At 48.3% G+C, this 15,362-nt stretch overlaps 1 protein-coding gene across 4 annotated transcripts in view; it reads left to right on the plus strand.

Moving 5' to 3' along the window:
- IL34 (interleukin 34) overlaps positions 1–15,071 on the plus strand; it is a 45,352-nt gene extending 30,281 nt beyond the window's left edge. The window contains exons 3-8 of one of the 4 annotated variants that reach the window (XM_010960927.3): positions 5,957–6,363; positions 10,192–10,325; positions 11,365–11,442; positions 11,738–11,899; positions 14,045–14,177; positions 14,426–15,071. In XM_010960927.3, coding sequence (XP_010959229.1) covers positions 6,336–6,363; positions 10,192–10,325; positions 11,365–11,442; positions 11,738–11,899; positions 14,045–14,177; positions 14,426–14,598 — 708 coding nt within the window. In that variant the 5' untranslated portion in view covers positions 5,957–6,335 and the 3' untranslated portion in view covers positions 14,599–15,071. Of the gene's footprint in view, positions 1–5,956; positions 6,364–10,191; positions 10,326–11,364; positions 11,443–11,737; positions 11,900–14,044 lie in introns of all 4 variants that reach the window. The other 3 variants (XM_074370454.1, XM_074370456.1, XM_074370457.1) reach the window with 3 other exon arrangements.
- Positions 15,072–15,362: the final 291 nt, after the last annotated feature.

Consider the following 15,362-nt stretch of genomic DNA (forward strand, 5'->3'; position numbering starts at 1 on the left):
CTGAATAGTATTCCTGTGTGTGTGTGTGTGTGTGTGTGTGTGTGTGTGTGTGTGTGTCTGTGTGTGTGTGTGTGTATCTTGGCTATTTTAAATAATACTGTGAGGAACATAGGGTTGTATATATCTTTTCAAATTAGTATTTCATATTCTTTGGATAAATACCTAGAAGTATAGCTAGATCATATGGTAGGTCTATTCTTAATTTTTTGAGGAACTTCCATACTGTTTGTTATAGTGGCTGTATCAGTTTACAATCCCATTAACAGTGTATGAAGTTTCCCTTTTCTCCACATCCTCACCAACGTTTGTGATTTCTCGCCTCTTTGTTAATAGTCATTCCAACAGCTGTGAGATATCTCATTGTGGTTTTGATTTGCATTTCTCTGATAACTAGTGATATTTAGCAGCTTTTCATGTGTCTGTTGGCCATCTATGTATCTTCTCTGGAAAAATATTTACTGAGCTCCTCTGCCCATTTTTTAATTAAGCTTTTTTCTTGTTGAGTTGTGTGAGTTCTCTATGTATCAGAGAAGATATATGCTTTGCAAATGTCTTCTCCCATTTAGTAGGTTGTCTTTTTGTTAAGCTGCTGATTTCGTTTGCTGTGTGGAAGTTTTTTAATTTGATAGGTCCATTTGTTTATTTTTGCTTTTGTTTCCCTTGCCTGAGGAGACATATCTAGAAAGATATTGCTAGGACTGATGTCAAAGAGTGTACTGCCTGTATTTTCTTCTAGGAGTTTCATGGTTTCAGGTCTTACATTTGAGTCTTTAATCCATTTTGAGTTGATTTCCGTGTATGGTGTGAGATTGTGGTGTAGTTTCATTTTTCTGCATGTAGCTGTCCAGTTTTCCCAACATCATTTATTGAAGAGACTATCCTTTCTCCATTGTATGTGCTTTGCTGCTTTGTAGGAAATTAATTGGCCATATATGTGTGGGTTTATTTGAACATGTCTTTTTTTTTATTAAATGATATAAGGAATTATTGATGTGGGAATGTGCAATAATAGTAATGCGATTGCATTTTAAAATGATTACATACTGGTAAAAATGGCATACTTGATATTTGCTTTAAAATACTCTAAGGGAAAAAGTTGAGGGATAGGTGAGAGAGGAATGACAGGTTGCTGATAATTTTTGAAGCTGAGTAATGGCTGTATGGGGGTCTATTGTATTATTCTGCCTTGTTTGGGTTTAACAAAGCTATAATAAAAACATTAAAAAAAATAAATCAAATATGGCAGAGGGGAAAAAAAGTCTTGATTAGTATTGAATTTCAGAAAGTTCCTCTTTCAACAGAAGGTTCTGAGCCAGGCCCTAGGGCAGTGAAAGCATATCTTTGCCTCTAAGGGCCTGAACTTTATTCAGAGGAGAGAAGCCAGCAGAACCACTCCCAGAATATGCTTTGGGTTAGAATTGATCAGGCTTTTTACAGAGCATTTGCAGAGATGGTATACTTCCAGGCTGTATCAATTAGCTTATGTTGTGTAACAAATTACTCTCAAGCTTAGTGGTTTAAAATAAACAAACATTGATTATTTCTCACGATTCTGTGGGATTCTGGGCTGACTTGACTGGGGCCAGATGGTCTGGTCTAGGATGGCCTAAATGAAGTGTCTGGGGCCTCAACAGTGCCTCCTGTAGGAAGCTAGTCCAGAATTGTTCACATGATAGGAAGCCCTCCCAGCAGCAAGAGAGGACAAGCCCAAAGAACAGGAACATCTCTTTGGTCAGAAAAAGTCACATGGCCAAGCCCAGATTCAAGAAGGTAGAAATAGACTCCTTTGCAGATTGGATTGTACTCAATGGGAGCTGAGGGAGCCAGTCAGAGTGTGACTCAGTCTACTTCTCTGGGTGAGACTGACTTCTCAGATGTGGCCAAGAGTGGGTCCTACATTACCATGTACCCCAGGTCTAGAATCCTCTTTCCCCTGGTAGAACAGAGGTTGGGTGAAATGTTGCTTAGAAGTATAGATCCTGGGCTACTGGAGTTAACTAGAATAAATCGTTCCTATTTCTGCTGTTGTTTGTCTTTCTTTTTCTGTGGCCTGAACTCAGTCCTGTTTTTCTTCCACCTCCTCCTTGAATTGAACATCTGTGACTCACTCCTCATGGCTGTTTGCTAGAATGTCCCTTCCCACATTCTCAAAGGGCTGAGTGACTTGATTCACAGGAGGAGGATGGGGTTGGGCATGAGGCCATGGGACAGCTCCCTCCCCCAGCCCTGTTTTCTCATGTCTAGATACAGCAGTTTGCATGGAATGCCTCTAAGGCCCTTGTGGCCCGGCCCTGCTTATAGGAAAGTGGTCAGGCTGGAGTAGGTAGTCCAGTGCTCTGTCCACTGGGCCACTTTGGGGAGAAGATTGCTCTGTGTAGATATCATAGATTAGTTGCAGAAGTAGCCCCATTTCTTCACACACACCCCTATCCATGCCCTTTGCAATGATATTTTGCAACTCCCTCCACCAAGGAGTGGGGTCTGTTTCTTGCCCACCCACTCCCCAATCTGCTTTGGCTGATAGAATGTGGTAGAAGTGGTGTGATTGTTCTGTGCCTTGGCCTTAAGGAACATGGCCTTATTTGCTCCTTTTCTTAGAACAAACCTAGGCTAGCCGGCTGAAGGATGAGTCATCCCAGCTGAGGCCAAGCTAGACCAGCCAGCACCCTGCCGACCTATCAGCAGGACTCGATCAGCCAAGTTCCAGCCAATCCATAGATTCGTGAAAAGTAATAACTTACTGTTGTTTTTAGCCACTATATGTTGGGATGGCTTGTCATACGGCTGATAGCATGGACACTTAGTCTGTGTGTGTCCTAACATAAAACTGCGTCTCCTCTTCAGGCTGGGCACAGGCTCTAGAGTTTAACTGCTGGGCTCCAATTCAGGTTCCATGCCTCCCTCCCTGGGGAGCTGGAGTTGTCTTCGTTCTCAGGCAGAGGAGGGAGGAGCCAGAGCAGGCAGGTGAGGGTCCTGGGGGAGCAGGTCCTTGCTGCCTGACCTGGATGGACGCAGCAACACAATTCCAGCACTGAAATGCATTTTAAAATGTGAAGTTTCTCTTTTTCTACTCAAAGTTACATCTGCTCCTGAATTGAAGAATCAAATCGTACAACATGACTCTGTTATGAGCAACAGCAGACACCTGTCTTTCCAGACACACAACTTTCAACATTTTTAAAAGCAATATATATGTTTTTATCCTTCTAAATAGCATGCTCTTATTGCTACTTCTCCATTTGAGGTACTATCTGTTGCCCTCCCACCAGGGAACATTTAGCTCCTTGTCACCGCTTTCCTTTCCACACACGTTCACCCTCCCCAGGCCCTTGTCCTACCAGAATCCTTAAGTCATGATTCCATTAAATTAACATTCACTTTTTACTTGCTGTGACTTTGAAAATGCTATTTATAATTAAACTATGCAGAATAATACTCCAACTTTTACTTTCTTACACAACTTTTCTCTGTTTGAGCTTCCGGAGGACTGTTCCAAGCCCTGGGGTAGAGTTAGGGTGGGACAGGAGAGGCTATTCTCAAACTCCTCCCCCTCTCTCTTCCCCACCAGGGAGAGACAGAGGGAGAGGTGCCCTGGGCTCTCCCAGGATTCGGTAATGCCACTCTTTTAGGTGATTTCCTCCATGTCCCTCCACGCCTAGAGAAGGCTCTGGCTTCTGTGTCATCAGGTAACTCCCACTTTGTGCCTTTCTTGATCTTCACACATCTCCCCCATTTCAGTGGAAGGGTGGGCCCTGCAGAATTAGGGGTCTGTGGTGTTGCACGAAGGTGACCATGACCCCATTCTTCATTTTCTCAGCTTCTCTATCCCAGGCTGGTGGTCTAGGGCTCATGGTGGGGTCCTTTCTGGGAGATCTCTGAATGAGAAGGTGGCCAGGAGAGTTTTATGGGGTGTGGATGGGGTGGCAAGCCTGATTCTGGTGTGTGCATCTGTGCGGGGAGGTCTGGGCTGAGGGACGCCCCAGCAGTGGGAGCAGGATACCACTGTCCAGGCCCCAGTGCACACTGTGCAGAGCTGAGATGTGCTGAAGGGCTCTTGAGCCTCCAGGTTAACAGAGAGGCCCAGGAGAAATGGAAATTACATCCACACCAGTGAAGGCCTGTAATGGCTCTATTCACAATCATCAAAAAGATGGAAACAATCCAGATGCCTTTCAGCTGGTGGATGGACAGACAATGCTCTGTCCACACAATGGAATACTACTCAGCAAGAGAAAAAGACCAACCAACCAACACAGGCAGTGTCCTGGATGAATCCCAAATGCATTCTGCTAAGGGAAAGGGGCCCAACACAAAAGACCATGCACTGTGACTGCATTTATAAGGCATCCTGGAAACACAGACTGCTGGATGGACAGGCATGGGTTGTTGCTTGGGGTTGGGGTGGGAGGAGGGATTGACTGCAGAGTGGCAGGAGGGAATTTTCTGGGTGGATAGAAATGTTTTATATCTTGATTATTATAGTGGTTACATAGCACTGTGAAATTTGTCAGAACCCATGGAATTGTATGCTGAAAAAGGTATTGCTGTAGGTAAATTATACCTCTATAAACCTGAAAAAAACGAGCAACGATAACAAAAAGTTTCCATTAGGTCAGTGTTTGTAGTGATGCTGTAATAGCAGAGAAATTGCCAGGGTAGGTTAGAGAAGGAGCTGAAATTCAGGGGTGATCTCATACAAGCCTGTGTTCTCTGGGTGAGGCTCTACCTGTCTCGGGGAACCTCCATGGGTGAGAGCCAGCACTTCCAATACATTCTGTGGGGACACCACAGATGCCACAATGGAGAAGACCCCCAAATCATACCTACTTTCCTCTCATGCCACCAACCTGTGGCCATTTCCCTTGACCAAAGGGGAAATAGGGGGAAGGCAAGAGAATGGAACACTACTGTATCAGAGGCTGAACTTCAGAGCCAGCTCTGTCTCTGGCCAACTCAGCCTCTCAGAGCCTCAGTTTCCTTACCTGCAAAATGGGGACAACAGCCCATTTCTCGGACAGCCTGGTGAGGGATAAATGAGATGACTGTGAGCCCTGAGCCCACTGTGCCCAGCTGGCAACTTACATGTAGGTTGAACTCCTGTTGCAGTTCTTACTAGCAGCTTTGTGACCTTGGACAAGTATCTTAACCTTTCTGGGCTTCAGTTTCCTCGTAGATAAAAATGAGTCTTCATGACTCCATAAGATTGTTGTGAGGATTCAATGAATGTAAACCTTAGCTCTGGGCGTAGTACATCATGAGCACTCAGGAAGAGTTACTGAATTGTTATCATAGGGTTGCCAATTTAGCAAATAAAGATACAAGACTCCCAGTTAATTAGGAATTGCAGATAAGCAATGAATATTTTTGTAGTATAAGTGTGTCCTATGCAATATTTGGGATATGTTTATACTAAAAAAGTACTCATGACATAATTATACTAAAAAAAACCTTACCTGAAATTCAAATTCAGCTGGGAACAGGTGTTTCACCTGGCAACCCCATTAAGAGGGGAAGCAGATTTGGAGTAATGAGGATGGGACTAAGCCTGAAAGTGAGTAGAGGGGTGAATGGTTTGCTTTTTTTAACCTCCCTGCCACCCAAGTTATTCATGTACTTTTAACATATGGTCTTATTACCGCATTCAGGAAATTCCATTTATTTAACCGATACAGTCCATTCATTCCTTGGTCCTGCTTTTGTTCTGACCCCAGGCTGTCTAGTCAGTGTCACTGGAACTCACTCCGGGGCCAGGGATGCCCTTTGGATTTTCTGAAGTCATTTCTGTGCCCCTGAGTAGCCAGCTACCAGGCAGGGCTGTGCGCCTCTGGCCTTCCCAGGTGGTCCCAGCCAGGCAGTGGGTGCAGCCTGCACAGTAGGCTCTGCGCGCCTGTGGCTGATGGCTGAGTGGCAGCACCACTCTTACATAATCGGTTTCTCTCCTCCTTTCTCTTTCCAGAGCCAGATTTCACACTGAGCAGCTGCAGACAGAGAAATCAGAGAAAGCACAACCCAGCCTCAGATTCCGAGGGGCCTGCTGGGGACTCTTTCCTGCTCAGAAGGAAGACCCTGAGGCAGCTGTCTCAGGCCAGGTCCTGGCTGCAATGGAACTTACAACCACTGCCCCCCAGCTGCCCTCTGCACTGCCAGGCAGATAAGGATAAGCCCTGCCCAGGACTACCTGCTACCTGCTGCTGGGCTGCTCCTCTGTGACCAGCCCTTCCTCGACTTTGGCCACCTTTGCTGACCTGAGGCCATGTAGGCCCCACTTGGGCCTCTGTGAATAGAACACTACTGGGGAAGCCACCTCTGCTCTCTGGGGGACCCAGTGCACCACCATGCCCCGGGAACTCGTCTGGCTGCGCTGTGAGTACTGGGGTGGGGGTTCGTGGGGACTGCCTGGGGAGGCCTTGGCCTAGAGCCGGCTCTGCAGTAACCATGGCAACTAGGGCATTCTTGCTGGTGAGAAGTTGAGATGCTTCCCAGCTTAGTGGCAGGTGCCCTTGGGGACTCCCACGCTGCCATCTGCCCTGTCTCCAGCTGACTGCAGCTCAGACGGACATGGTGGGTGTGAGTCTTAGGCTGGGTGGGCACAGTCAGTGGGTCACAGGGACAGAGCAGTCACTGGGGGTAGGAGGCAGCATCTCACCTGCTCAGACTCATTGGTGCTGGGGAGTCTGGTGGGGGTGGAGGTGGCAGAGAGAGGATTTCTGGCCTCCCTGGGGGTGGCCAGCCAGAGTGGGGGCTTGTAAAATTGTAGAGAGAAGGGCAGCCTGTTCCCTCTGCCTCTTCCTTCATAAAGAGCAAAATCAAAAAGAGCAGAAAGAGAACAGTGTTGTTGGGAAAAAGAAAAACAGTTGAAATGAGGACAGAAAAGAAAAAGAATCTAGAAGCCTCTAAAGCCTACTTGTGGGAGGCCAGACCAAGCTCCCTTCAGACTCCAAGATGCAATTTAATTGACTCAAATTCAACATATTTTTCTGGTGCCACCCACATGCCCACTGGAGAGGCACTGCCATAGCGACAAGGACCTGGGGTATCTTGTGCATCCCTCTCTAACACCTGGCATGGAATTAAGCTCTAGGAACTGTGTGCCGAGTGAATGAGGTTTGGAGTCTGATCCTGCAAGGGATTCACAGAGAAGCTGTGTCCACCCTGGCCCTGTGGAGTGTACTGCAAAGGGTCAGGATATTCAGAACAGGTGGAAAGGCCCAGACCTGGTGTTCTGGAAGCTTCCAAGTCATGAGCAGGGGAAGCAGGAGAAATATCAGGTTGGGGTGCCACTTGAAGTGATGTAAGGGGTGATGGAGTTCACACTTGCAGACATGGCAAGGTGAGGACACTGTTCCAGGAAGAGGGAACAGCCTGAGCAAAGGCTGAGCAGTGGGACCATGAGAGGCCAGACTGGAAAGCTGGTTTGGACACAGGCAGCTGAGGCCTTGAAAGCCAGGGTGATGAGTCACTAATTCATGAGATAACAGGGAGCCCGGGAAGGTTTGTGATCTGGGGGTGGAGGCTATGATGGGGAGTTACTCTGCTTTCAGAAGATCAACCTGGCTGTGCTTTCAGGAGTCTCTGTTGTGATCTTCTGGGCAAGAGGTAATGAGGGTCCCTTCTGGAGTTGGAAGTGAAAATGAAGAGGCCTGGCAGAGGGGAAAATCTGGTGAAGGCAGATTGCAAGATTGACAAGGACTGGCTGTGGGGTGAGGGGAAGCGAGGGATTCAGATCAGGGGCTCAGAGAGGGGCTGGAGAGCTGGAGTGCTGGAGAAGGTGTGGCTGCCATAACAAATTACCACAAACTTGGCTTAAAACAGCACAAATGTATTCTGTCACAGCTCTGGAGGCCCAAAGTCTGAAATCAAGTTGTCAGGGCTATACTCCCTCTGAAGGCACTAGGGGAAGATCTTTCCAGTCTCTTCCAGCTTCTGCTGGCTCCTGGCGTTCCTTGGCTTTTGGCGGCAGCACTCCAATCTGCCTTCATCTGTAAAGGCCATGTGAATGGTCTCTCCTGATATATCCCTCTATGTCCTTCCCTCTTCTTGTAAGGACACCAGTAATTGGATTTAGGGCCCACCTTAAGTCCAAGATGACTTCATTTGGAGATCCTTAACTTAGTAACACTTGCAAAGACCCTATTTCCAAATAAGGTTGCTTCTGAGGTTCGGGGTGAATGTGAATTTGGGGGGATGCTATTCACCCCCTACACAGGCTCAGATTTGGGGATGGTAGGTAAGCCCCATGTGTCACTGTACAAAGGTCGTACTCTTTCTGCAGCCTCCCCTTCTATCTTGCAGGCCTCTTACCTCTGGAGGGAGGGGGCAAGGTGGGTTCCTTTGTCCAAATACTGGGATGAGAACATCAGGAGAGAGAGAAAGGAAGTACAAGATGGATTGCAGATTTGCAGCTTTGCAAAAAATATTGTCAGACTTTTGCAAGGAGAAGGGCTGGTGGTCTGCAGCCCATAAGGGGCCCGGGCTTGAGTAGACCTGAGGGGCTCCTGGCCCAGCAGGAGCACAGGCCTGGCAGCAGGACTGAGGAGGAAGCAGGGAAGTGGTGGTGAGCAAGCCCAGGCCGGTGAGGGTTTAAGAACAAAAGTCTTCCAAAGTGCCAGGAAGGTGAGTGGGTAAAGTCCAGTCAGTAATTCCTACTCACAATCAGGGGTGGATCAAAGAGATGACTCAGCCTGCCTGGCTATTTTTGGAAAAAAAAAAAAGAAAAGAAAAGGAGAGAAAAAGACTGCTTTTGACTATAACAATAATAGATACTACTTGTAGAATATGAAATATATCCTATGAAATATAAAGTAGAGTATAAAAATCTCCCCAAAAGACTTGGTACATATTTTTCTCTACATTTTCTATGCACACACATATATATTAACAAAATTCAAGTCATGCTTTTATACCCAGATACAGAGTGTTGAGTCAATCTTTTTAAAACTTCACTAAGCATATCAAAAGTATTTTTCTTATCACATAAACATATTGTTAGCATTCTTTGAGATCTTTATTGGCTACATTCACTGTTTTTGAATATCCAGGCCATTTGCAGATGTTCACTATTATAAAATAATACTGCAGTGGATGTCCACAAATCCCTTTCTTTTTCTTTTTTCTTTTTCTTTACATTTATTCCTAGAAATGAGTTTAAATAGTCAAAAGATGTGGACATTTTTGAAGCTTAGGGGGTCAAAGTGTTTTGACATTATTAAGTTCATTAATATTAAAAATTACCAAATTGCTTTCCAGGATGAGAGTGTCTGCCTCACTACTTTGCTAACACCAAGTGTTATTAAAATAAAATAAAACAACAATAACAAAAACCCCACTTTCCACTGAAACAGGTGAAACATGACAGGTGAAACATGGATCTGATTGTTTTAATGTGAATTTATTAGTAAGGTTGATTTTCAGGTATGTCTCTTGCTCATCTGTATTTTGTTCTTTGTGCCCTGATCTACTTAACCCTTGTTCATATTTGTTGCAAATTCTCGTATTTTTTGTAAGTCTGTTCAGTTAGACAGAAACCATACTGTTTTTGAAGTCACAGTGACCCCCAGTGGTGAAAGGCTGGTAATGTTTGGAAGGTGGCAGCTTGTTTGTTAGCAGGGAAGAGACAAACAGCCTGAGTGAGATTCCCTCAGCATCCTGCAGAGACCAAACTGGAAAGGCTGCTGCAAGCTTGCTGGTACCTCTAACTGAGAGGCATGCCACGGTCAGATAGAGCAAGGAAGAAAATGGCTTGGGTCACCCAAACGTCATTTGGAGAGTTGGAACTAGAATCCACATCTCCAGAATCTCTAGATGGAAAATGAAGTGAAAGGTTTTGAAAACTCTAGTGAGGAACAGAGGTTGCCCTGGAAGGGAGTTTTTGCCTCCCTCATGGGGTGGAAGTGGGGAGGAGACTGGAAACCAACCCTAGCACATAGCTCCTGAGGAGGCTCTGCAGGCCCTGGTCGGGGTAGACAGGCTGGACAGCTCATGCTTGTCCGGCCTTGCTGTCCTGGAGCCTGGACCCCAGGGAATGCATTCCTGGTGCTGGGAAGGCCTCCTTGGGGCTCTGTGCCCCATCCCTGACCCTCCCACGAGGACTTGTGACCAGGAGAAGGGAGGACAGTGTGCACAGCTCTGCACCCAAGGACATGTGGAAGCAGTTCAGGTGGCTCATGTGTTCTTGTTGGGTGTGACCCACAGATCTCGGGATCCTCCTTGGCATGGCCTTGGGGAACGAGGGATTGGAGTTGTGGCCCTTGACTCAGAGTGAGGAGTGCGCCATCACTGGCTTTCTGCGGGACAAGCTGCAATACAGGAACCGCCTTCAATATACGGTAATGTAACCACAGGGGCACCTGCTACATCCCTTTACCCACACCCCTTGGCTCATGGGATATAAGGAGCTGGACATTCAGTCTCCTGGGGCCTGTGTCAGCCCTGAGCCTACCATGCCTCCTTTCTCTGTCTTATACACATGTGCCTGGTTTGCACTTCCTGTCGCCTCTCCTGCCATCCATCCCCCGGGCCTCTATCTCTCCTCCTTGATCTGATCTTTGATCCCCCCTCCACGTGGCACTCACCCAGTGACTCAGGGATGGATTCCAGGAAACCTTGGGGGGAACCCTAAACATATTATTATCAGAGGAGATAAGGACCTAGAAATTGGAATGTTTGATTCTTTTTATAAGGTGGACCACGTGGCATGTAGCTCTATAGGTCTTTTTTGTCCAACAGCTTTATTGAGATGTAATTCACATACCACACAATTCACCCATTTAAGTGTACAATTCAATGGCTTTTAGTATATTTGCAGTTATGCAGCCATAACCATAATAAGTTTTAGAACAAACTTCTTTTAAAATATATATATATTTAAATTTATTTTGGGGGGAGGTAATTAGGTTTGTTTGTTTGTCTGTTTATTTATTTAATGGAGGTACTGGGGATTGAACCCAGGAACTTGTGCATGCTAGGCGCATGCTCTACCAACTGAGCTATACCCTCCCCACTAAAATATATATTTTTTGAAGTATTGTCAGTTTACAACTGGAACACTCTTTTAAAGTCATCTTCCTCACCCCCAAAGGATATGGTTCTCTTGGGGTAGTAAGTCTCTCATTCTACATCTTGGCCTGAGACTTCTGCCTTAACAGGAACTACGTGTTTTATTTCACCTTCCCTGTGTCTCAGACAAAAGAGCTGTCTTTATCACAGTTGGGAGCCAAGTATATATTCCCTGTAGAGGACCCACACTGTCATCAAGGGCTGGTCCTGGTTCCTTTCCTCCTGCATCAGATTCTTCTGGGAGGTTGGGGGAGTCTGTCTGAGATGTTTCTGACTCTGACTTCATGCTTTGTTCTTGTATCTCCCCAGAAACACTACTTCCCCATCAATTACAGGGTCAGTGTGCCTTATGAGGGGGTGCTTCGAATAGCCAACATCACCAGGCTGGTGAGAATCTCCCCCAACCCTGGAATGGGGAAGGCCCCTGACTCCAGGGACATCCCTTGGGCCCTGCCTGAGAGGCACATTGGTCTGGGCAGGTACTGTTGCCAGAGGTCATTCCTGGCTCCTAAAGCAAGCCCATCCTTGGTTCAGGCCCCAGGTTGCCCCCTGTTCACAGTAGACACCCATGGTCTGCTCCCTCTGCAGGGCAAATCTGGGGAGTGGGGTGCGATCTGAGCTGTGAGGGGCAGGGCCCAGAGGCCCATGTCTGGGGTTTCAATAATTTCTCCTGTCCTTGCAGCAGAGGGCCCGGGTGAGCCAGCAGGAGCTGCGGTATCTGTGGGTCTTGGTGAGTCTTAGTGCTACCGAGTCAATGCAGGAGGTTCTGCTCGAGGGCCATCCATCCTGGAAGTACCTGGAGGAGGTACAAAGGCTGCTGCTGGATGTCCAGCAAGGCCTCACGGTGAGTAGTGTGGAGATGCAGGCAGGCAGGGCAGGTGTGTGTGTGTGTGTGTGTGTGTGTGTGTGTGGGGCCAAAGGCTATTGAGGGAGGATGTAAATGCATGGAAAGTTCTGGCATGTCCTGGAAGATGTGGGGGACATGGGGGAGCAGGGTGGGCTTGTGGAGGCAAGAGATGAGCCTGAGACCCTGTTCTTAGACTCTGCAGCCCTGGGCAAGTCATTGATTCCTCTTGCTTTGTTTCTGCAGCTAAGAAACGATGTTCCTTTGTAGGGGAGGGAGGAGGGATGAACAGGTGGAGCACAGGCGATTTTAGGGCAATGAAACTCTTCTGTATGATAAATTGACTTGAATTAATAATAATAATAATAACAATAATAATAGACAATAATAATAACAATAATAGAGTTTCCTGATCACTGCCTGTTCAGCAGTATTGATCTGAGTCCTGAGGGATATGTCTTCCAAAAATTCTAAAGAGTAAGGTGATGGGACCCGTGTGTGTACGTGTTGGCTGTGTGTGTGCCAAGGGACCCCCTCCCCACACTCCCACTTTGCTCTACTCCCCATCCTAGCCCTCCCTGGGACCCTGGTACATACCTGCCCTGAGGCCCCCACCTACTTCCCAGTGAGAACAGCCAACAGCAACTGTGAGCTACTGATGACACCAGGGCTTAGGGGCCAGCAATTGATTTTGCAGCTACCTAGAACTTTGGGGAGGGGCACTCAATTCTGGTATAGGCCCGGAGACCAAGCCATTTCCTTGGTGGCTTTGTTGTGCCTGTGGGGAGAGTAGGTTGGAGCTGACCTGAAGAACGGACCATGTTCCCTCCTCAGTTTTGCTCAGGAGAGCTCTGGGGGGCTGGTTTGGGGGCTGGGAGGGAGACTGTGGGTAGGCTGAGACCCTGCCCACCTAAGCTGTTTAGACTGAACCAGCTTTCAGCCTCTTCTTTCTCCCAATGTTAGTGGTGTACGGCCTACTCCAGTTAGAACCAGCATCTATGGGGCAGTGGGTCCTCCCTTGCTAGGGAGTTGGCCTTGGGTATGGGTCCCTTTTCCTTTCCTCTCGCCATCTTCACTTCTCTCTCTAAGTCTTTCTGTATTAGTTTTTTTTAGGGCGGCCATCACAAATGACTAACAGCTGGTGGCTTAAAACAACAAAATTGTTCTATCACAGTTTTGGAGACCAGAAGTCCGAAATCAAAGTGTCAGCATGGCTATGCTCCCTCTGAAGGCTCCAGGGGAGGATCCTTCCCACCTCTTCTGGCTTCTGGTGGCTGCTGGTGTTCTTGGCTTGTGTCAGCATCACTGCCATCTCTGCCTCTGTCTCCCATGGCCTTTCCCTCTGTCCCGTGTCCTTTCTCTTATAGTAACACCAGTCATTGGATTTAGGGCCAACCCTAAATCCAGAATGATCTCATCTGGAGTCCCTAACTATAATTACATCTGCAAAGACCCTACTTCCAAATAGAGTCATATTCACAGGTAGCAGGGGTTAGAACTTGGTTAGCTTTTAGGGGGATGTGGGGCAGGGGGACACGCAATTCAACCCAGCACCCTTTACTTTTAGGAAGGTCCTTCCCCAGCTCAGGCCCCAGGATTCCTCCTGCTCAGTCCCTCCCACAGCTCCTGGAGCTCCCCACACCATGTTCCTTTTGTTGTGTTGTGGAGAGAAGCCCCTGAGCTTGGAGCTGGAGACTCTACCCTTCAGTGTGCTTTGTGCCTCAGTGTCCTCAGGATACAACTGACATCATTAGGGCCCTGCCTCTTCTTCCCTGGAGTCAATGAAGGCCTTTGCATCCTGAAGGACAGTGTCCCTGGGCCAGGGACTCCTCACATGGTGGTGGCTGGGCCTGGGTTGAAACAGCAAGAATGCCCCAACCTCTTTGCCATCTGGCCTGCCTCCAGGACGGAAAAGAGAGAAGCCTCTGTGTGTTGTGCTTGGGTGAAGGGTGTCAAGGGGCCCCTTCCAGGAAACATGGCACCTGCAGGAAGAAAAAGCAGAGAAATTGCTCCTAGGCATCCTGGTCACAGGAAGTCCTGTCCTCCTTCCGGGCAGGACAGCCCCCACAGCTCTCCTGGGATGTAGCCCGCCTCTTCACAGTCTGGAGGTGGTATCTGTGGTTTTAAATGTTTCCTCGTTTCCAGGGTGTGGAGGTCAGCCCCCAGGTGGAAGCGGTGTTGTCCCTCCTGAGTGCCCCAGGAAGCCTGAAGCTGGTGCGGCCCAAAGCCCTTTTGGACAACTGCTTCCGGGTCATGGAGCTGCTGTACTGCTCTTGCTGTAAGGAACTGTGGCTGGGGCTGAGGGTGGGAGGCTGGGTATCCGTGCCTAGGTCATTGAGCAGAGCCAGGACCCTCCTCAGCATGGCCTCTACTCCCCAGGGCTACAGGCCATTTTTGGAAGCTGATATCGACCCTGGATATGGGGATGAAAACAGTGTGTCTTGGTCTGGGGACGAGGCAGGGTATTGATCACTCCTGCAGTCTTTTGTGTGTGTGTGTGTGTGTGTGTGTGTGTGTCCCCTACAGGTAAACAAAGCTCCGTCCTAAATTGGCAGGACTGTGAGGTGCCAAGCCCTCAGCCTCACAGCCCAGAGCCCTTGTCACATTGTGTGGCTGCCCTGCTGTACCCTCCACCCCAGCAGTCCCTCACCTCCCTGCCCGGCTCCTCGGGATCCATGGCCAGACTGCCGGCTCAGTGAAGCTGCTGAGGGTAAAGGCCTCCTGCCCTGAGTTGTCTGAATGGTGACCTGGGTAAGGCAGCTGAAGGAGTTCCTGCAAGAGATGGACTGGGCCTAAGACTTCACTGGGTGGTGGTGGGGAGAACTTCTTGGGAGAGGAGGCCCAGGGACAGGGGCTTCCTCTGAGGGGATTCTGTGCCTGAGAAGGCTCCACTTCCCACCTTCTGTACCTCACATGGTCTCACCTGGAGTGGTGAGGGCTGGGGACACCTGAAGGTGGACAAAGACAGAGCCTGTGGCCCCTCCTGGCTCTGCGCAGTTCCTCTTCCCTGAAGGCAGTGCTGATTGTTTCCTGAGCCCAAAAAGGCAAGAGCTGTTCCAGGTGGGCATGGTGGGGACATGACTCAGCAGGGCCAGGAGAGGGCAAAAAGCCTGGGGAGAGGGCAGAGCCACATCTTTTATTTTTTTCTATTAAACACCCACTTTGTTTTGGTTTGGTTTGGTTTTCATCTTTGAGGGTGAACTCTGAGGCCATTTCCCCCTCCCCTCTAGTTGGCCAAGTGCAGGAGGCAGGAAGAGCAGGATGGTCTGGTCTGGTCTGGGTCTGAAGATTCAGATTTGGAATGGTTGTGGCGCCTTAACCAGGGCTCTGGAATGGTGGGAATTTGAGGGATTGTTTCTTCCAGTCCTGCCCCGGCCCGTGAAGCCTCAAGAAGCCTGATGTGTCAGTGCCTCCTGGCTACCCGCCCACCCTCTCTCCCTCCATCTGGCAGTCCCAAGCCTGC

This window comes from Camelus bactrianus, chromosome 9 (assembly GCF_048773025.1).
Source record: "Camelus bactrianus isolate YW-2024 breed Bactrian camel chromosome 9, ASM4877302v1, whole genome shotgun sequence".
Classification (NCBI taxonomy): Eukaryota; Metazoa; Chordata; class Mammalia; order Artiodactyla; family Camelidae; genus Camelus; species Camelus bactrianus.